General features: G+C 44.6%; 1 protein-coding gene across 1 annotated transcript; it reads left to right on the top strand.

The window, feature by feature from the left end:
- Positions 1-10,154: 10,154 nt before the first annotated feature.
- On the top strand, positions 10,155-23,087 carry pex16 (peroxisomal biogenesis factor 16). Its single transcript, XM_084437267.1, has 11 exons — positions 10,155-10,373; positions 12,015-12,050; positions 12,334-12,410; positions 15,494-15,627; positions 16,530-16,630; positions 17,726-17,806; positions 19,507-19,656; positions 20,148-20,220; positions 21,391-21,510; positions 22,437-22,501; positions 22,734-23,087. The coding sequence occupies exons 1-11, from the start codon at positions 10,250-10,252 to the stop codon at positions 22,790-22,792; spliced, it is 1,020 nt and encodes a 339-aa protein (XP_084293393.1). The 5' UTR covers positions 10,155-10,249; the 3' UTR covers positions 22,793-23,087.
- The last annotated feature ends 154 nt before the right edge of the window (positions 23,088-23,241 follow it).

The following is a 23,241-nucleotide window of genomic DNA, read 5'->3' as shown; positions in this document are numbered from 1 at the left end:
TGTCCGGGAAAGGCGTAACCGGTATCGAGATTAATATCCGGCAGCGTTCTTGCCAGGAATTTCAAAATAATAGGCACGCAAAAGAAATGTACCGATAGCCTATTTTTTGGGTCTCACCGGCAGTTCTGGAGTTTAATTCTATTATACTTTTTACAACTTGTTTCCAGCCCAATGAAAAGCCAACCGCGAGAACCAAAACTAGATCAGAACTTGAGTAGCCTACTTCCACTGAATTCACATGTTCTAGCTAACATTTCCAACACATTTCAGCCCGTGCTCTTATAATGAAAAGAAATCGCATTGTCCGGCGCATTCGGCAGCTAAATCCAAAGAGTATAGAATGCCATTAGGGAACACTCCATTATTTCAGCCAAAGAGTATTGAATGCCAAGAGAAGACGCTCCATTGATTTCATATAGTGTCTAAGCGGAAACAGGAAGAGCCATCCCATGGGACCTTAATTCGGAAAGTTATTTCTTGATCCCATTTCAATTGTGCCATGACTATCACATATGTTTGTCAATAAATAATTTTGCAAGTCAAAAAGGCACAGTTTGTTGTAATACTATAAAGCAGTTAGGGGTAGGGTTAGGGTTAACCCTAACCCTAACCTAACCCTAAAAGGTGAATATCACTATTAGTCTAGTCATGTTGAGAGCTGCAGGAATGTAGGAGAATTAGTCCGTTCTGTAAGAACTGGCATGTGAGATCGGCTTCACAAAGTTTTGGTGAATGTTAAATGAGTGTAATGTTGGCTAGCTAATATTAAAAAATATTTTTCTCACGCCATTCACTACCATTCATATTTTTTCTGATTTAAGGTCCCATGGTGTTTTTTTCTTCCTGCTTCCTCTTAGGCACTCTATGGAACCAATACACCCAGCTGCTGAGCTGGGCCACCGCCATTTTGGACTGTCAAGTTGATTGCTGCACTGTTATCTGCCATGCACTCACTTTTTCATGCTAACACTTACGTTTAGTAAATAATAAATTATCAGGAATTCCCACTATTAAGATCTCAATCTTTTTATTTTATCTTCATGAAAATATACAATTAAATCTGCACAAATGCTATACAAGTTACTAATTTAATATAGACGGATACAGCTACATCCACACAGGCTCAAAAGGTCAAACTGGACACAAGGCCCTTGTCCCTTTTTTCACTGAATTTAATTTCCACAGAAAGTCTTGTTTCATATTGAAATGTATGTTCATATACACATATTTAAATACCTACACTTCCATTTCATCATTGTTTATACCATATTTACATCCCAGCTATACTTCTATTTCATCAATGCGCATACCCATATTTACATACAAGCTATAACTTGGCTAGACTAGCCATCTTCAGTAATCCCAAGCAGCTGTGTCTGGGAGGTAGGATGGAGCAGCATGGGGCCTTCAAGCCTGCTATCGTGAAGGGGCAGGAAGTGGAACAGGCCACTCACTTTAATACCTGGGAACAATCATTGACAATGAACTCACCTTTCAGACCAGCGCAGACTACATCTACAAAAAGCCACGGCAGCGTCTCTCTCTCCTCAGGAAACTGAGCAGCTTCAACGCCAGCAAACCTACCCTGACCACGATCTACAGGTCACAGGTCTACAGGTCACTCACTGAGCCAGCAAACCCACCCTGACCACGGTCTACAGGTCACAGGTCTACAGGTCTACAGGTCTACAGGTCACTCACTGACAGTTCTCATCTTCAACATCGTCTCCTGGTGTGGGAACCTCTCAGTTAGACACAGGAACAAGCTGACTCAGGTGGTCAACCAGGCCACCAACAACTGCAACTCCAGAACATAACAAAAAAAACAACCATCATTCCAGCTGTTGCCATCTGGCAGGAGACTCAAGGTCCCATCTTCTTCCCGCCAGGAAGAAAGGATGCAAGAAATAATTTGTGCCCTCTGCTGTGGCCATTCTAAACAAGGACTTATATATATGTATATATATGTATATAAATACAATATCCCCCCCAAAGCCCTACTATAATACAATAACCCCCCCAAAGCCCTATAATACAATACACCCCCCCCCCCCCCCCCCAAAGCCCCCAATATGCTGTGTCTGCACGAGAAGGGCAACAGGCGACATTACCAACGTTTGAAGGAACACAATTGCATGCATTTTTTGCCCCCTCTGCACACACTTTATGTAGGCCTATCTATAGAAAAAATAGCAAATACTCCAAAAAGTATTGTGCGAAATAGGCTACATGTGACTTTAGCTTAGATGTTGCTTCAAAACAATGGATATGTTAGCACTGCTGTTGTTTCAGAACCATGGACAGTTACAGCGCTGTTTGTTGTGTGTGGGGTGCTGGATAATTAGATGTGGATGTAATGACATAGGGAGGGAAAGTGAAAACATGCGCCCCTAGCGGATTTGTTCCTATCGGAGAGGAGTTTCAATGTAAACTCCCATAGACTGGATTTACTACGAAGCCATTTCGGTGAAGCTATCAAAACAAAAACTTGTGAGTGTTTTTACATTAATAGTCTACCAACTGCGCCAGTTAAGGCTGTACTATAATAACTGAGCTGAGACACGAACAGAGACGGTTCAACGCGAGAATCGCGCGATAACCTAACAACATGTACCATACGGTACTGGCGCAATCCATCTTTTTCACCAAAAAAACAAGAGAGACATGAGTCAAAACAGCCTCAAACACACAGAGTCCAACATAGCAAAAGCCCAAACTAGAAATCAGTAACAAAGTCCTGAAAGTGCGCAGGCGCACGCCGGGGCCGTGACGACCGCCGCGGCCCAACATCCGCTGACAGGGCAGGCCCAGGTGGGGCAGGCGAGGCAAGTGGAACGCCCTCCACACAGACCGATGCCTGGTCCACACATGAAGGGGCGGCAGAGCAGCTAGGCGGAGGCTGACAGGATGCCCCTAGGCCCGGGACGCCCTGGGAGGCAGGCAAGGCAATAGCAGCAGGGATTGTCGGAGGCGCCGGTGGCGGGCACAAGCCCGGGAGCAACTCGTCGTCCTCCCCAGAGTCATCACCAGAGCACGGCAGTGGAGGGGTCTTGCAGACAGGCACACCGGACGGAACCACAAAGCAGTCAGACATTTTCACACGATATGAGGCGCTACGCAGTTGGGACCCCACAAACTTCCTGATAATGCAGAACGGAGGTTCCACAGAGACAACCAGGTATCGGTCCCGAGCATGAGTCTTGTCCCTGTCAGAGTGAAGGTAGACCAAGTAACCAACTGCAAGCGATGGGACCGGCCGCCTCGGCGCAAGAGACGCCTTTGAGCGCTAACTGAACGGGTGGTTGGCGAACCGCTGCCGCTGTTGTGCAGACACCAATACATTGTCGTCCAGGGTAATCGAAAACTGGTCCAGTTGGGTCCACATCTCCCGCGACGAGAGGTCACGTGAGCGCATCCGGGAGTTCAAAGTGACCGTAGCGATCGCCAGTGTGAGGGGGGAGACAGCACCGCCCAGAGGATCCAGGCGCAGCTGCTCGCCCTCCAGCTCCTGAATCGCCTTCTCTGCAACAGGGTTCTTGTTGGGATTCTTAGCATGACCCAGCTCAAGCTTGATCCCGTGCTGTCGCAAGAACCCGCCATTAACCAATGCCCTGAAGTCAGGGGCGGGGGCGGTGCGGACGATCGCAGGAGGGCCATCCATCGGGCGCACCTGAATGCAGAGCTGTACCAGCGTACCCCTCAAGGTCTCATGACGCTCATCTGGGAGCAGCAGGGTGGATGTGAATGATGTCACTGACTCTCTGAGGACGAAAATAGCTTGACGGGCATGCTTGAGGACATCAGCCGCGAAGGACAGGCCCACGGCATCTGGGGGGGGTGATGTGGACTGCTCCAGCCTGGCACTCGGAGACTGACGGAGCGCGGCGCAGACGTGGCAACTGTTGGAGACACGCTCCGCCGCCCTGTCCATATCAAGAGCATATAAGTACCGTTTGACAACTGCCTTGAGCTGATGGCACGTGGGATGACCCAGACGGATGTGGAGTGCAGTCAACAAGCCATCCAAAACCTGCCGTGGAACAATAATGCAATCACACGGAGGGGCGAAGGGTGTCTCACGCTTGACTACCAGCAGGCCATCAGTAGCAACGGTAGCAACATTCAGGTACCTCTTAACATCCTTTATATTGGTGAGTTTCTTCGACGGCCTTGTTCCCTAAATGAGATGGGCGTGAGTACGACAAAGATCAGGACACTCTGACTGAGTAGCCAACCAGGCAGACCGTGGCTCGATGGCATACTCAGCGTCCGACTGAGCATCCTCCGGCAGTTGTATTTCAAGGAACTCTCCTGGCCAGACAGTCTGGGAGTGAGTAGGGACGCAGAGAACAAATGCACGCCGTGCTGCAGTGTCTGACCCAGCTGGTACAGAGGAGCCATAGTTGTAGGTAGTACCATCACCGAGGATCACCTGCCGCTTCGCAGGGCAGACAGCAACATCATTCGCCTCCATGAAGGGTGTACCAGCGAGTATGTCAACATCAAGGTTCTCCACGACGAGGCCCTCAAACTGGAACGCTCTGCCACCCCGGGTGAATGAGATTCGTGTCTCTCCAACTACCTGCAGCTGCGAGGAGCCATCGGCCTGATGGACAGACTGAGCACTGGACAGGATCCGGACCCCAAGGCGTTTCACCATAGAATGGCGTATCATATTGCCGGTGGCGCCACTATCAACAGTGACGCGGATGACGTGATGGCCATGGAACACGTCAAAGTATGGAGACTGGCGTGTCTGAACGCGGTAGGCCACGGCGCCTGGAGCAGCCGCCCTATTGGCTGTGTCGCAGGAAGCTGAGTCGTCCACTGGGACCTCATCGGCATCTGACTCTTCCTCGACGATGTCGACAATTTGGCGAGCCTTGACAATGTACCGCCGGTCACTGTCAGGGAGGTACCTGCACTGGCTCAGAAAATGCTGTGTCTCTGAGCGGCCAGCCTGTTTGCATAGGGGACAGATTTTGTCAAGGTGGGGCTTTCTGGTGGGTGCCCTCGAGGTGTTGACAGATGCAGGACCCCGTCCAATACGGCGTGACTCTGTTGTGATGGCTGAGCGGAAGGTCTTCACATCCTCGGAAGCTCTGAGTTCATCCAGGAGGGAGTACAGGGCCTGTGATATCTCTGGCTTGATAGATGCAAGAGTGCGGGATCTCAGTTCAGTACCATATCTCTGTTTGACGAGCCTGGGCAGGCCAGGGTGAATGAGTCTCAACCAAGTGAGGACCACTATGTTTTCTAGGGTGGGAGAGAGCTCCTCCTCCTCTGTCACCCTTTCCCCTTGGTGGGTGAGACCATCAGGGCGCAACAGAGAGTCCTCCACAAAGGCCATCAGTCTCTGGTATAGGTCCTCTGGGCGTTCATCACCCTCGAGGTGAATGTCAGAAAAGTCAATAAACTGGGCACCAGAGACATGGAAACCAAAATGCTGCCTTATTGTTTGCCATATAAATCCCAGTGATGTTGAATTCTTAACAATAGTGCTTCTTGAAATTATGGGGCAATAGTTGGCAATTTGTCCGAGCAACAATTCAAGAGATCTGAACTTCTGTTCTGCGGTGCGTCGTCTGGCCGCGAGAACATTCTCACCGTCATTCAGAAATCCTCTGAGCGGTAGGGCTTTGGTTTTCTTTTGCCACGTGACTCCCTCGGTGAGAAAATGAGTAAAGCTATCGTCCAACGACAATGTGTACAACAAGTTCTGCTTCCAATTTTCGAAGCTATTTATAGTCTCAGTCTTTGACAGGCACCACTGCTTCGGTGCTCGGTGACTAGCCATTTCCTGTTGTGTTTGGGCGAACGTGCTGTCACAGTGACGGACCACACAATAGCTGAATCCCCAATCTGAGTGCGCAAACCACCTTTGCGGCCCCTCGCACTTGACGTCAGCTGGAAGTGCCAGAGGGTACAGGGCCGTGAATTAAATGGGACAGCACTTCCAGCCGTGGCAACGATTCCCAAGCCAGTTTAGCTCAATGCCCCTCCCACTTCGTTTTCATTGGCTGCCGCGTCCCTCCACGCAGAGGCTGCTCTGACGCGCTCCTCAGTTCCGCTCGGCTCTGACCTCTGTTTTAAATTAATAATAATATAAAATGTATGTTGGGTGGCATATGTTTGCAGCATGTGGACTGCGGGAACGCGCATGTGCTCTGCACTTTCGCCTAAGTGCGCGATTTGGGATTCAGCTTAAGTCGGCATCAGTAACGTCCTCGATGTAGTAGGGAGACTTCACGTGAAGGGGAAAGCATGAGTAGGCTATAATTCCGAAGCTGTCACCACGCCAGTTGAGGCTGTACTATAATAACTGAGCCGAAACACGAACAGAGACGGTTCAATGGCGTTTATATAGAACACGGAACAGAGAGATACAAACGGAGGTCAACCCAGGACAACCCGCGTGAGAATCGCGCGATAACCTACAGGGCTCACACGCTTGCGTTTGATGCGTCAACATTGACGGATGCCCACTCACACGCTTGCGTTTGATGCGTCAACTTTGACGGATGCCATTCACTTTCAATGGCTGCAGCCGAATGGCATTCTGGTTCCGTTGTTGTCCCGGTGCCTTGCGTTGCCTGAGTTGCTAGCGTCGAGAGTTAAAACATTTTCAACTTTCAGATGCGTTGCCGGAGCTGCCGACCAATCAGATGTCTTGACGGAGAAAGACGTCATCGCAAGGCGGGATTTTCACATTTTTCGATACCAAGATGGAGGACAATAGCTGTTTGAATTGTTTGTTTTCAGGATAGGATGTACCCAATACCTGCGGGCACCACGTTCACATTGCCTCAACCACAATGCATAAACGATCGCCACACGTTCGACCAGATTAGCATCCATGACAGCACTAAACGAAAAGCCGGGTGGGTTTTCAAAATAGTGCGCGCTAGCAGGTTCGGAGAATATACTGGTTGTTGCGAGCGCAGTTTTGGACAATGTGATTGGTTGTTGTTGCGTGCGGCAGCGAAAGTGAATGGCATCCTTCAATGTTGACGCATCAAACGCAAGCGTGTGAGTGCACTGGCTGCAGCCGAATGGTATTCTGGTTCCGTTGTTGTCCCGGTGCGTTGCGTTCCTGCGTTGCTAGCGTCGAAAGTTGAAAAATATTCAACTTTCAGATGCGTTGCCGGAGCTGCCGACCAATCATATGACTTGACGGAGAAAGACGTCATCGCAAGGCGGGATTTTCAAATTTTTCGATACCAAGATGGAGGACAATCGCTGTTTGATGCACTCAAGCACTGTGTCACATGAGACGCGAAGTCTGCGAAATTGCGGACTTTCGGTAAGTGCGGTTAAAGTGCGGAAAATGGCGGCAGTGGCGCACTTGTGGACCTAGTAATTTCGTTTTGGGACTACCCTGAGCCCTTGTGGATTTAGCGGAACGTGCATGTAAGGCCACAAGGCCGCGAGTGCTCTGCACTTTCGCCTAAGTGCGCGATTTGGGATTCAGTTTATGAGAAATCCCATTAATTCTCTCGGCATTAGGAACGCTACCACTAGGGGGCGATGAGATTACTTTCCCTTGTAGTATTTTTATACTGTACCATACTGTATTACATCAATACATTTGTATTACTCTCATGTAGTAATCAATTTATTAAGAATAATGAATAAACCTTACTTTAGGTAGAACTGTGTTAATTAAGGAGTTTAACATGTGGGTTACAACAGATGTCCTGTCCTGAGTCAGCATTCCTTTGTCCCTGAGTCAATAAGACAGCACCTTTGAAGTCAGTTAGCCTACAGTTGTAACGTGACCCTAGGAGGACACAGGAAGACCCAGCAGCCCCCGTGTCCGAAGGGGGGGCAAAGATCAGCGGATACATTGACCATTCAGAACATCAGTTGACCGTTTGTGACCATGTTTATATCCCTTGTATGCAAATTTGTTTGTCATGTGAGACCTGGCCTGAAGCCAGTACATATAAACTCGGCCCCACCTGTGAACCTTAGTAATGCCGAAGATTTGACCCTGTGTAAAGGCATGCTCAATAAATTGTTGATTCGACCGCATTTTTCTCCTGAAGTACTTTTTTACTCAAAGTTGTACATTTGAAATATACGACACCCTCCCTATTCTTCTTGCACTTCTCTGGTGCGTGCTTTAACGTTGTGACAACCACCTTCTTCACTTCTGCCTCCTTCACACCAGGCTTCGATTTTATTACAGCTTCTAAATGAAAACAGGAAGTTCGTAAAGTAACTTTACAAGTTCAGTCTCGTTTCTTTCCCTAACAGCAGTATTGGTCCTATGTCCTAGATTTGCACTGTCTTGTTTAGGGGAGCGTGTCTATGTTCCCACAGCCCAATGGTCCCACAGCCCAATGGTCCCACAGCTCTATGGTCCCACAGCCCAATGGTCCCACAGCCCAATGGTCCCACAGGCTTAGTAAGTCTTAGTAATGTGAGACCATTGGGCTGTGGGACCTATTGGGCCTAATTTTGAAAAAAAAAAGTCTTAGTAATGTGGGACCAATGGGCTGTGGGACCATTGGGCTGTGGGAACATAGAGCTGACCCCCTTGTTTAGCTAGCAATCAAGTGACACAAACGTGTGCATAGACCCATTTACCCACCAGATGAAGCCGTGTGATATAACACGTACCCACTGGGTGACTGCACTGTCATATTCATTATTCAAAGGTGGCTACTTGGTTACTACTATTCACCCAAATTGTCCCAATCACCTCATATGTTGCAGCGTCAACTTCCAGTTTAATGCCCCACCCCTTTATGTGAGGTCACACGAATGAGGACATGCAATTTTGATCACGTGGTTTCACAGTTAGTGCTCAGCTAAAAAAGTTTAGAATTTCACTGGTAGGCTGAGAAAATAAACGCTGTACAATTATACTGTCCCATTTCACCTTATGTCCCAATCACCCTGAATTCACCTTTCTCTTCTCTGTCCGTTCTCTTTGGCGAAAGAGCGACATACAAAATACAATACATACAAAATACAAGGCAATTACGACATACAAAATACATTAATTTGTATTTTGTACTGAACTGTATGTATGTACTGAACCACTCTGCTGATTGGGTAGGGTAACAACGAGAAAATGTTTCGTCCACTTGGAAACCATAATAAAACCGTGCACACCGTTTTCTGATTCAACTCACCCCAGCCCTCATCCAAGTCATCACCCCAGCCCTCAGAGGAGAAGCCCTCAGAGGAGGAGCCCTCAGAGGAGGAGCCCTCAGAGGAGGAGCCCTCAGAGGAGGAGCCCTCAGAGGAGGAGCCAGAGAGGGGAGTGGAGGTGCCAGTCAGTGAGAGGAAGGGAGCTTGTTGAAAGGGAACATGCATAATGGTTGGGAGACACGTGTTTACATGTGTACAGTACTTGTTCTTGTTTATGATCAATACAAAAGTATTTAGGCTACTCAAAAATGACAACACATATGCGCCTCTCAACTCTTTCCATATTCATGATGGAAATCTCAATTCAAAGAACACTGCACCGAGATGGATGGTGCCGCTTTCATGCAGCTTTTAACTGGAATCATATGATTTATGGCAACAGAAATCTATGTAATTTACAACCATAGCCTGCATATTTTCAAACAAATCAAATTATACAAACCTATAGGGTTGATAATCAAAATATTGAAACCAAAACAATTATAAGGCTACTTGTGCAGATAAGCAAATCCCCTGAAAACATGAAAACATTTTTGTTTTGTAACGTGAATGTTATGGTTGGTTGATCTGTCTGTGCTTGTTTATTGACCGTTCTTCAGGTAACCCTGTTTCACATCACAACGATATGTGAACTGTGGGTAATTCCCTTAGGCAAAGTTTGCAGAAGTGCAGATTTACGGTAAGGGGGCATGAAGGGCTCAAAATATCTACCAGAGAGCCCTCTTGCACTTGACGATTTGTCAATGGGACAGCTCTCTAAGCCCTCACACACTTAGCGGGAACTTGCTTCAAAGTCTGTGAGTCTGTAAGGGTGGACATTGGGACTGGATTAATTCGGCAGCAGATTACAGTCCATAATGGCGGCGACGCTATGCGAGCGCCCTCTTCAGGCGGGTGCTGTAGTTCAAGTGTACATTCTTGGCATTCCATACTCTTTGACACTACTCCACAGATGAGAGCCTGGTGTCGCGAGGCTACGCAAAGACCGGAAGAACACACTGTGGCTATCAGAAGTGTGCTTTTTGCGCAGGCAAAGGTTGTAACTGGACGTCGGGCTGTATGTTTTTCTGATCTAATTTTCCGAAGAATGGCTCTCATGTGCACTGAAAAACTGACGCAATATTATGAGCGGTATCAGGAATATGTCACGAAGAATCCAGCAGCAACCGCGCAGCTGGAGAGCACGGTACGGACCTTGTCCTATCTTGCAGGTGAGTCTCGCGTTCACGTGCAACTTGACATGGGCACCAACACATTAGTGTACGTTTGTGTTGGATCAGTCTGTATGTTTCGTCAGTTCGATATTCATTCACTGTATTTTCTATTTCCGGAACACGAACAACAACATGGATGTCATACGAGAGAATTCAATTGTCTGTTTAAAACCAGATCAAGTCTGGCTCATGAGTTTTTTTTCAGGACTGGTTAGAGGACGGAACCAGCTAGACATGCCATTGAAATAGCTGTGAACTGAAATGACGTGAAATAATGGCTGGTAAATTAAGATAGGTCCCAGATCCAATGCTTCCAATGCTAACCCAGCACAATACGACCACGACAGCCAGTTAGCTCATGAGCTCACAACTAGCAGCAGCTTCCATAACAATAAAGGTAGCTGTCGGTGGTTAAAACAGTTACACTGATGATTCCTGTAACGTTAGCTATTTTGCTGCTGTTGGTTCAACTTCTGTTTCTGGACAAAAGTAAGTAGATCAAGACACTGGCTTATCTGGACATCTACAGTACTTGAATCAGTTCAGATTCACTTGAGTGAATCAGATTGTATATATATATATATATATATATATATATATATATATAATCTTTATATTCATAAGAACATATGAAAGTACAGTTTAGTATTGTCCCTTAGAAGTAAATTGTAAGTAACATGGGGTTCTTAGATAAGATAAATGTAGGCAGACAATCATACTAATATCAGAACAACTGTAAACAGCACTTAACAGAATTGGGAAATACACAACTCATGACTCAAATTTTTCCTGAATGCTTTATTAAACACACAGACACACAGTAAAAAAAGTGCTTTTTATATTAAATGTGAGGGGCTGCAACTGTAGCCACCTCGGAGAAAAGGCTTTCATCTTTTGAAAAATGCCTTCACTTTGGTGAGTAGAGAAATAATATTGGCCGGGTTTCCCGAACGAGTTAAGAAGCAATTAACTCCAAAGTACTTCTTAACTCCCATACAAAGGGTTGCTTAAGAGGGTTCCTTAAGAAGGTTCTTTATCAGGAAATGCGGCCATTGTCTGTAGATGCGGTAATGTAGACTGAGTGAAAGTCTATGGCGCAATGAATGGTCCCTGGTGGGGCGGTATACCGGGGTGTAATACCCACCTGGACCAGGGCTAGAGCTAACCATAACAGACCTGGACCAGGGCTAGAGCTAACCATAACAGACCTGGACCAGGGCTAGAGCTAACCATAACAGACCTGGACCAGGGCTAGAGCTAACCATAACAGACCTGGACCAGGGCTAGAGCTAACCATAACAGACCTGGACCAGGGCTAGAGCTAACCATAACAGACCTCGACCAGGGCTAGAGCTAACCATAACAGACCTGGATCAGGGCTAGAGCTAACCATAACAGACCTGGACCAGGGCTAGAGCTAACCATAACAGACCTGGACCAGGGCTAGAGCTAACCATAACAGACCTGGACCAGGGCTAGAGCTAACCATAACAGACCTGGACCAGGGCTAGAGCTAACCATAACAGACCTGGACCAGGGCTAGAGCTAGGCCTAACCATAACAGAGCTGGACCAGGGCTAGAGCTAACTTTGCTATTATCTATGGATTATAATTGGTGTTTTTATGACTCATTTGCAGGAAGGTTTACAAACTGCCATGAACTCTCCGAACTAGGTGAGTCCCCAACCCCCCCCCCCCGCCAAACCATTTGAGCCTGGAGGCGTTGCCAATGGCCGTTGCCAAAATTAAATCACAGACGATTGGATCAACAGCCTACTACCCCATTGTCTCTCAGAGGATGCTGATTGGTCCAATCGAAACAGTTACGATTACGCTTAGCATCAACACCAGGGTTTGTTGGGGTAATTTGGGCTAGCTGTTAAGTTGGGGTATGTTAGGGCATGTGTCTTTTCCTTCTAAAAATATTGATTGTTATATCATTGTGTCTGTTTTAAAGTCTATTCTGCCTCCAATCTGCTGGTGTTGCTGAATGATGGTATCCTACGCAAAGGGATGAGTCGGACCGTACCGACGGTGAGTCACCCTCACCTGCCAATCAGAGGAGCCTCACCTCTCACCCTCACCTGCCAATCACAGAGGAGCCAAACCTTCATGCATAGCCTAAGGTTTAACCCTAACCCTAACCCTGCCAAGCAAGGCATGAAATGTCTCAATCAAATTAAAACTTATTGACCCATGTAGTCTGTAGATGAATGATGAAGACGGCACCTTATTATTTTGTCAGACCTGAATAACTCTTATCCTATTTCCAGCAGTTGTGCTGGTTACCCTGCAACTGGCACGTTCTGTTTTAATATCTGTTTTGCTTTTATGGCTCTGCATGCTTCTAACCCTTTTCTGCCTCCCCTCTCCCTAGTGCCTCTCTCTCTCCCTCCTACATTCTAACCAGGTCCAGTGGATGCCCCACTGTAACCCGCAGACCACCCTGAGTCCGATAGATACCTCCGTGTCTGCTGTGGATGTCCAGTATAGCCACTAACCCTGTCCTCCTCCCTAGTGTCTCTCCCTCTTATTCTCTAAACAGGTCCTGTGGACTCCCCCTGTCTCCTGCAGGCCACCCTGCAGCAGGATGCCCTGTAGCCTGTTCTGCTAAGTGCTTACTGTGCTTTGTTATATGATTCACTTAAATATTATATTAGAGACTGCAGGGATAGCTAACACATAATGCCCTACCATGTAGGCAAGTTCTCTGTAACTATTTGTGCACTCTCCTGTTAGTTATCTCTTTTATGAAGTATCTAGCCCATGTTTACAGCTATGTATACTGTATGTTCATAGCCAATAATAGACAAACATTTTGCAGGAGCTTGCTCGATCATCTCGTTGAGAGAGGTCAGGGAAGAATTTTTACAGCTCACTTTTCTGGCCCCAGGGTGAAACAGTTTTTTTGGTTCCCTCTGGAATATGTAGGGGTGGGTCGTATGCCCACCCTCCCATTGCTCTGTGTAAAGCGCATTGTGTTGCCTCTGTGTATGAAATGCGCTATACTAATAAAGTTTGATTTGATTTGATTCCAAACTCTCCCTGATTAATGATCAGCCAGGCATGGCAAGACAAGGCACGTTTATTTCTATAGCACATTTCAGCAACAAGGCATTTCAAAGTGCTTTACATGAGACATTAAAAGCATCAAGACAGAGTGCAAGAAACACATAAAAGGTCATATAAAACGAAATGCAAAAAAACAAATTTCAGGAAAAATAAAATACAGGAATGAAAGTTACAGTGCCGTGTGTGAATGAATAATTAGAAAAGTTCCCAGTCTTGATTTTAAAGAACAGAGTTGCAGCAGACCTGCAGTTTCTGGAAGTTTGTTCCAGATATGTGGAGCATAAAAACTGAACGCTCCTTCTCCATGTTTTGTTTTAACTCTGGGGACAGAAAGCAGGCCTGCGCCGGTCTGGATGGTTCATAACGTACCAGCAGATCAGAAATATATTTTGGCCCTAGACCATTCAGTACTTTATAATCCAACAGTAGTATTTAAAAGTCAGTTTTTTGACAGACAGGAAGCCAGTGTAAAAACCTCAGAACTGGAGCGATGTGATCCACTTTCTTAGTCTTAGTGAGGACTCGAGCAGCAGCGTTCTGAATCAGCTGCAGCTGTCTGATCGATTTTTTTGGGGAGACCTGTAAACACACCGTTACAGTAGTCGAGTCTACTGAAGATAAACGCATGGACAAGTTTTTCAAGATCCTGCTGAGACAAATCATTTAGTCCTTGATATATTGTTCAGGTGATAGACAGCTAACATCCTTTACCATATTTTAACAATAGACTAATACAGCCCCACCCTGACCCACCAGCTCATCATTCTTATTTCTCGGTACTGTGTGTGGGGAATGATGACCAGGATCTTACAAGCCCCCTTTCTATTTAAGCATACTTTAACTTTCCACAGATGCAGATGTCCTTGGCTTTACTGACCAGGTTTACCTGAGACCAGTCTATTGTTGGATATTGTCTGGATTCAGGGGATGTCATGTTGTACACTGTCCGCACAGCAGCGAGACTCCCAGCGAGCTCAGCTACTGTATGGAGACAGTTCTCCAAATATTCAACGTCCTTTTCTCCCCTTTATGTTATGATCTTCCCACCCTCTGGTCCCTCCATGGATGTATTAATAGAACCCTAACCCTTCCCATCCTCTGGTCCCTCCATGGATGTATTAATAGAACCCTAACTCTTCCCATCCTCTGGTCCCTCCATGGATGTATTAATAGAACCCTAACCCTTCCCATCCTCTGGTCCCTCCATGGATGTATTAATAGAACCCTAACTCTTCCCACCCTCTGGTCCCTCCATGGATGTATTAATAGAACCATAACCCTTCCCATCCTCTGGTCCCTCCATGGATGTATTAATAGAACCCTAAGCCTTCCCATCCTCTGGTCCCTCCATGGATGTATTAATAGAACCCTAACCCTTCCCGTCCTCTGGTCCCTCCATGGATGTATTAATAGAACCCTAACCCTTCCCATCCTCTGGTCCCTCCATGGATGTATTAATAGAACCCTAACCCTTCCCATCCACTGGTCCCTCCATGGATGTATTAATAGAACCATAACCCTTCCCGTCCTCTGGTCCCTCCATGGATGTATTAATAGAACCATAACCCTTCCCATCCTCTGGTCCCTCCATGGATGTATTAATAGAACCCTAACTCTTACCATCCTCTGGTCCCTCCATGGATGTATTAATAGAACCCTAAGCCTTCCCATCCTCTGGTCCCTCTCACCAGCTGCTCCCAGCACCAGCCCCACATGCGTCCTGTAGTTATGAGACCATGATGTCATACTCCACTAGTATAATGTTGGACCGAATGTTCTGGACAGTGCTTACATCTGGGTCCATTGAGGAGAATTTCTCCATACCAGAGACGAATCAACTAACCTAAACTCAACCTTTAGTATTGACGGTGATTTTTGTGAGATGGGGAAGATGGCACCAACTAACTGATCAATATTTGCCAACCTGCACACACATCTTTGTCAATGTTGTCATGCCAGCTGTATGCGGATCAGAGTTCCATACTTTATAGAGCATTTAATAGTTCTTCTCAACTCCTTTGTGTTGTGTGTTCTTTCTCTTTTAGTCTCTCTCTCAGCAGAAGCTCCTTATCTGGCTTTCGGTTCTTGAGTCTGTGGAGGTGTTCATGGAGATGGGAGCTGGCAGGGCGTGGGGAGAAGGAGGGCGCTGGATGGTCATCGGGCTCATCCAGATAGCAAAGTATGTCCTCCCATAACAATGAACTGCTTATCAATGAAAACCTGATTTGAGCTGTACGACATGCACCATGGGTGGAGGTATGCACACTTTGACTGACCTTTTCTAGTTGTGAATATGATTTAAAAGGAAATTTGAACTCCTCTATCCTTATTGAATAAGATTTATTGGCATTCAAGACAGTTGTGCATTGTTTCATCATTATAGACCTCAGGGGTATTCCAGTAAGATAACCCACTAGGTAGGTGGAGCTTGAACTGTTGTGAAGTCAGAATATTTGTTTCACAAAGTAAACTCAAGGTGGAACCAGCTCAGAGATCATAGCAAAAGAGCTTTAAAATGGTCAGAATTATAACCAATTAGATAATTATCCATCATGGCCTGCCCCTTTCCTCCAAACCCGGTAGATGTTAGAGCAGAGTAATGCTGGGTGCACACTAGAGGATAATTGGTTTGAGGTTCGATTCGCCTTACCCGAAAATTGTGGCCACTAAATAACTCGGCTTATTTACATAGCCGATTTATCTAGTGGTGGTCAACAGCAACATGTGAATTCACTTATGTTCAGATTGCCACAGTGCCCCCTCATGGCTTCAAATGTTACTACAGCACATCCAGACTTTTCATATTTTTCACTGCTTATTAATACATTTTCATTTGTTTAACATTGCGTCTAGAAACATAAGACGGCCCATCATTAAATCTATTCAATTCAATTTTCGTTTAGAATGATGATAATATGGGCGCTAGCGCCTGAGATCAGAGTCCTTTAGTGTAGCAGATTATATTTGTGATCATGGTCGTTGTCAATGTTATATGGTTATTGTGCCAGGTGTGATGCCCTCACCCTTTTCATCTCCATCTCATCTCAATCATGATATTCTTGATCTCTTTCTCTTTTCCAGAGCAATCCTGCGCCTCATGCTGCTCTTCTGGTACAAATCTGGCATTCAGACTTCACCTCCCATAATCCCCCTGGACAGAGAGGCAGACCTTGGCAACAGAGGTCAGAGTTCTCATGTCATCTTATTAATCATCTCATATCACCTGCAGTCGATCGATACGGTCACTGCTCTTCTCTGTCCTGGCCTCGAAGTGGTGGAATGAACTGCCCACTGACGTCAGGACAGCATAGTCACTGCCCATCTTTCGCCGCAGGCTCAAAACTCACCTCTTCAAGAAGTACTACGAAGATTCACCCTCTTAAGGATCTATTGTATTTATATTTCACTATTCTTGCACTTTGCACTAGATTATGGTCTTAGTCACTTGTTTAAAAAGTGTGAGTTGAGAAACTTGTGGGTTCTGGCGAGTAGTTGTTACCTCCGCCCAGCGCCAGTGAATGCAGCAATACCGAACATGTCTTGCTGGCATGAACATGCGCGCGCAAAAGAGCCACCAAATGCCTTCATGGTCTGTGCTCTCCGAGCACCATTTCTAGTTTTAAATCGATTTGGATAAGTGTCTGCTAAATTACTGTAATGTAATGTTATCCCATTAAAATGTGGCGCAAGGAAATTAATCAAAGACACAAGCACCCAAAGTGAAACTGTTAAAGCTAGTGTCCTGTGGTCTACCTGCTGATTTTTCAGAGTGTAACCTAAATCTTAATCAGACCTGTTCAATCACAAAAACACAAACCCTTGGGATATAATATTGAGAATATAATATTGGGAAGCCCGACAACCTCATCAGCAAAATGTTCTCTTCAGATAAAGTTAGGGAGTGATCATAAAAATTATGTTATTGTATGCTTTGTCCTAGGGTACTCTAGGTTTAAGTCTTGCTCAGATCTGTGAAAAAGCAGCAGGTAGTGGCCCGAAAATGCCAAGTTGCTTATTTCACGATGGGGGCCACACAAAGTCTCTATTCTGATAGATGAATGAATTTAGCGATCTCACTGAGTGAGAGGTGAATGACGGGGTGTCTGCTTACAATGACCACTATATCCATCCAGCATACCACATTCAATAATACCCTTTATTTTTTTATTAATTCATGATAACTGCATCACATTACTTTGAAAGGTCACTGTATCTACCAGTGACTAATATAAGCCATAGGTGTAAACTGTGTGAATGGTCTGGTATTCCCTGTCCAGACATGGAGCATGAAGACCTCCCAGGAGAGCCCTCGTTCGTAGGCCAGCGGTCTGGACGGCTGATGAGAACACTGGGCAGCAGTAAGACAAACCACTCACTGACTTCACACACTCAATAAGACAAAGACACTCACTGACTTCACACACTCAATAAGACAAAGACACTCACTGACTTCACACACTCAATAAGACAAAGACACTCACTTTAACTTCACACACTCAATAAATGGTAAATGGACTGCACATATATAGTGCTTTTCCACCTTAGCGGCACTCAAAGCGCTTTACAATGGCCTCTCATTCACCCATTCACACACCAATGGCGGTAGCTGCCATGCAAGGCGCTAACCTGCTCATTGGGAGCAATTTGGGGTTAGGCGTCTTGCTCAAGGACACTTCGACATGTGGACAGTCGTAGCTGGGATTCGAACCACTGACCCTTCGATCATTGAACGACCCGCTCTACCAACTGAGCTACAGCCGCCAAAGACAAAGCCTCTCACATTAAAGGAGTAGTAAAGGGAAAATGCATGTTTAGCCCTGTTTTAAGGTTACTTATGATCATATACAATGGTTCAGATCAAAACGTTGACAAAACTAGCACTTTTGAGAAAGTCTGATAATTGCTCTACCACCGTTTTGGTCACACAATGGATGTGGGTGGGCACCTTGAAAAATCATTCTCAATTTGAAAGACAAGAAACTCACCGAGGTGTTAGTTGGCGTTCTGACATATAATTCGCCATAAAGTAAGATTCTAGTTCATCTGGAAAGGCTTTTTAAAATATTTAGCATAGAACTATTTAGTCGCAGCACATACGTGTGTAAACTTACGCAAACTAGGTAGCCTAGCAACATAAACAATAACAATAACTACCATAAGTAGTTCCGCTTCCTGAATCCCCTCTGCGGATTGATCTACACATCTACAACAGTCGCTTCAATACAAGTCAATGGATTTCATAAAATGATCAATAAAACCCTACAGGATTCATACTTTGTGGCGAATTTGATGTCAGAACACCAATTACCCCCTCGGTGAGCTTCTTGTTTTTGAAATCGAGAGTTTAACATGTTTTTGAATGATTTTTCAAGGTGCCCACCCACATCCATTGTATGACCTAAACGGTGGTAGAGCAATTATCAGACTTTCTCAAAAGTGCTAGTTTTGTCAATGTTTTGATCTGAACCATTGTATATGATCATAAGTAACCTTAAAACAGGGCTAAACATGCATTTTCCCTTTACTACTCCTTTAACTTCACACACTCAATAAGACAAAGACACTCACTTCAACTTCACACATTCAATGACAGATTGTGGAATCTTTTCCTGTGTACTCCTGTTGAAGTGTGCACTGATGTATTACCATTAGAATAAAGGTTAAAGGTTAAAGTCCCACTGATTGTCACACACCTGAGTGTGTGAAATTTGTTCTCCGCATTTGACCCATCCTCTGGGGGAGCGGTGAGCAGCAGCGGTGCCGCGCTCGGGAGTCATTTGGTGATCTAAAATAAAGATAGAAAGATAGATAATCATGAAGAAAGAAAGATAGATAATCATTTGGTGATCTAAAATAAAGATAGAAAGATAGATAAACCTGCAAATTACTCCTACATGTTTACCTTTGCTTCCACTGCTTCATTGACACATAGGGGCAATAGGTCATTGGTGTTTACTGTGCACTTGTTCATTTAAAAAAATGCCACCATTTGTATATTTCTCACAGTAACCTCTTATCCTTGGAAATAATTAAAATCTTTCTCCCTGCTTGCTTTTAGCCACCACTGTGAACAGTCGTTTGTGGGGCGCCCCTCGTAAGGCAAAGAAGCATGGTTGTGTAAATGAAGACCTGCATTCTGTTCCCACACACCTGAGTGTCCAGGAGACCATAGCAGAGTCCCTCTACATTGGACGCCCACTGGTGCACTGTATCCTACCTTGGCTTTCTGTCCCTATATCACTGATTGAAGCTTTTAAAGCAATATACTGGGGGATTGTCATTGGTTACAGTTCATACTGTGTAGTCTGTAGCTTTTATTTTATTATAACAGTTTTTGTCACTAACCTCTCAAATCCCATTGGAATCCTCTGGCATTATGCTACAGTATGGCTATGGAACTACGTATAGGAGTATAGGAAACTCAGGTCAGGTCTGTTGTATTTTTGATTTATTTTTGTTTGTGGATTCCAGTAAGAATAAAAACGAATAGGGATCCAAATAAGTTGATATTTATTATTATGTGTGGATATTGGAGAGGCCTATAGTAGTATATAGTAGTTCTGTCAACCCCTTTTAATGAACTTTTCCTAACATATTCAGTACATATTTCTCCAAATACTTACTGAATAAAGAGCATGAAAGGGTATTGGCCATCTTATATAATCTTGTTGTGTTTATTTTCTTAAAGCACAAATGCAGTGCTTTCACTTGGGCTATGTGGGAGACGCTCCTGGAAACCTTGGGTAATTTCTGGAGCCCTGGAAATAACCAGGTAAATATGATTCATTTTCCTCATTCCTTAACAAGCAAAGGAATACAAACATGTGTTCTTTCTGTGTCATTAACTATTCAGAAGCAGTTAGGCACTAACTTCTAAAGCCACCTCTTGTAATGGGAGCGTGCCTATGTTCTCACAGCCCTATGTTCCCACATTTCTAAGTAATCTAACTATATAATAGAGAAAAGTATGTGTGTGTGTGCCTGTCTGAAGCCTCTTTTCTCTTCATTGGGTTGACCAATCCATCTGACAGGGCATGGGCATTGAGCATTGGCATAGCCAGGAACTGACGGAGCCAATTTTTCAAATTTCACAATTATAACACAATATTTTAAACAATGTTCCCGGTCCAGGGCCAGTAGGTGGCGACATAAAGCTAAGTAGCAAGAATTGACATTAGCCTAATCAATCAAAACACTCAGGTGTGTAGCATGGCACATGTCCCATATAAAATTCACGCTGATTTCAATGTCCCCAGCATCCAAACACTGTGGACCAATCAGCATTGAGGGGGCCTGTCCTCTACTATGGACTTGATTTATGGGAGAAAAAACACTCAATCACTTGGTGGCTCTGGGACCTTTAGAACCAAAGATATTGAGCAAACACTATGGATGGACCAATCAGCATCAAGGGGGCGTGGCTTTGGATTGCGATCAAAATTTGAGGGGGGGGGTTCCTCGCTCCATGCTACACCACCTTACCAAATAACATGAAAATCTGTGCAGTATTATCTGCGCAATTGTGCATTTGGTTTTTCAAAATGGTCGCAATAGCGCCACCTATGGACGGATCGTGGTCAACACAAGAAGCGTTCTTCCCACGCTACACGCCTCATGCCCTTGCAGTATGATTACTTAGAAATGTGGGAACATAGGGCTGTGGGAACATAGGGCCTAAATCTTAGAAATGTGGGAACATACTGTAGGGCTGTGGGAACATAGGGATGACCCCTTTGTAATGTCTATTCAATGCCTTACTCGTCTGCCACAATAATGTAATGTCTTTTAATTGAAATATCTAAATTTGAGGACTTTTCCCAGCACAAAATGGTATATGCGATTAATTAGATCAATTAATAACATATTTTTATTTATTTATCTATTGACAACCCTGATAAGAATATAACTAGGAATGCTCAACCCTTGTCTGCTCTTTCCCCAGTTTTGCTTTGCTGAGCGACACTAAATCTTTGAATCGTCTGGAAAGAGCAGAGTTGAGAAGAAGAGCGTTCCTCCTTCTATACTACCTGCTACGTTCACCTTTCTATGACAGATACTCTGAGTAAGTAGAATCAGCTTAGCCAGTTGAATTTACAATGTTGGGCAAGGTTCTCAGACAGTGATGACACCTTGGCTGCGCTAAGAATGATTTCCAGCAGGGAATGTGTACTTATAAATGCATTTTGGAGTCTAACCATTGATCAAGGAAACCAATCGTGTGTGCTAGATTAGGTTAGATTTATTTGTGTTTAAACAAAATACAGTATACAATACAGTACCATACCGTACAGTACCATACAGCACACGGACTAAGGGGATAACATGTAAAGCATTTACTGTACCAACATTTATTTCCAATGTGGTCCCCAAAGGCTAATTTGCAATTAGTGGAGTTAGGTAAACATACAGAGCACTCCCTAAATGGAGCATCTCCCGAAGCTAGTTTGTTGCTTTTGAGTTGGTTGTAACAGGCTAGCTGCTATATGATAGACAGGTGTGTCCTATTAGAGGGAGGGATAGCAGTAACAACTTGATGCCACTTCCATGGTAAAAACTTGTTTGACTTGATTGACTGTTGGTCAATCAAAGATTTTATATCTGACAACGAATTGAAACTACTATGAATGTATTATTGCATAAACAAGCATCCTTTTATCCATACAAGCATATGATATAGTGCTGTAAAAATGCTAAAATGGCCCTAAATGTTGGATTGCACAATTCATAAGGTCGAAACCTTCACCTGATGAGGGTAATTATGAATAGATTTTAATGCTGATTTTAGCGCATGTCAGTGGCTCTTGTGGCGCTATAGTTAATCACACTAAATAATCACGATTTTTGTTGTCATAATCGTGCAGCCCTACCAATGTGTACATTTATTTTGCACTGGTCTGCAACACAAATGTCATACAAACCCATACAATCACATCACAATTAATAATGCATTTCAAACTTCCTCATTAACTAATGTTTTGTTTCACACAGAACAAGGATTATTTTCCTACTTAGATTCCTGGCTGACTATGTACCAGGAGTTGGGCTGATTGCACGTAAGTGATCATCCTTATTGCATCCTTGTTGTGTTATATGAACAGGCACACCGCCTGGCTCACTGGTGACCATGTAAGTCTGCCCTTGTCTTGAATTAAAGTACTAATTCACTTCTGCCTCAAAAAGATAGAAAATAGAATTAGAAAATAAAATATAATTATATAGTGAAATATAATTGAGAATATGATTGTGTTGTTACTGTCTTGTCATGCTCTAAAACTCTCCCACCAGGTCCTCTAATGGATTACCTTCCCGTCTGGCAGAAGATCTATTTCTACAACTGGGGATAGCAGAGAGAGAGAGAGAGAGAGAGGGATATCTCTCAATGCACTGCTGCAAAGACACACAATGCTATCCCATGAAGAACCCTCAAAAGACACACAGGAAGTCTATGCGGGATGATATATGCAGTACCAATGACCAAAATCTAACTATGTTTACATGCATTAGATATTGTGATTACTCAACTCAGTAAAAGTTTAAGTATTGAGGTAATTTCTTGTCTGTCTCCGTCACAGCTTTTATATAACCTTGAGTTTGGGATTCCATTTTTCTTAATGTCCGCATATATAGTCACTAACATAATTATTGGCACTCAAGATTCTTATTAATAAAGTCAAACTAAATCAAATCTGCATTAACATTCAATTACATGGACTCGGCCCTAGTGAGGAATAAGACTATGAAAAAGACCAGCCCTTTTCTGCAACCAAACCACATCTGTGATGTTGTCCCATAG

This window comes from Borostomias antarcticus, assembly GCF_949987555.1.
Source record: "Borostomias antarcticus genome assembly, chromosome: 4".
Lineage (NCBI taxonomy): Eukaryota > Metazoa > Chordata > Actinopteri > Stomiiformes > Stomiidae > Borostomias > Borostomias antarcticus.
Note: the sequence above shows the minus strand (reverse complement) of the source record. Positions and strands in the feature narration are given on the sequence as shown.

What these genes read in the sequence shown, in the direction of transcription:
- pex16 (XM_084437267.1), top strand. Translation starts at nt 10,250, where the DNA reads ATGGCTCTCATGTGCACTGAAAAACTGACGCAATATTATGAGCGGTAT. An exon ending in TGGACGCCCACTGGTGCACT is followed by an intron (nt 19,657 to 20,147) that starts GTATCCTACCTT and finishes GCACAAATGCAG; the next exon opens with TGCTTTCACTTGGGCTATGT. An exon ending in GGAGCCCTGGAAATAACCAG is followed by an intron (nt 20,221 to 21,390) that starts GTAAATATGATT and finishes CTCTTTCCCCAG; the next exon opens with TTTTGCTTTGCTGAGCGACA.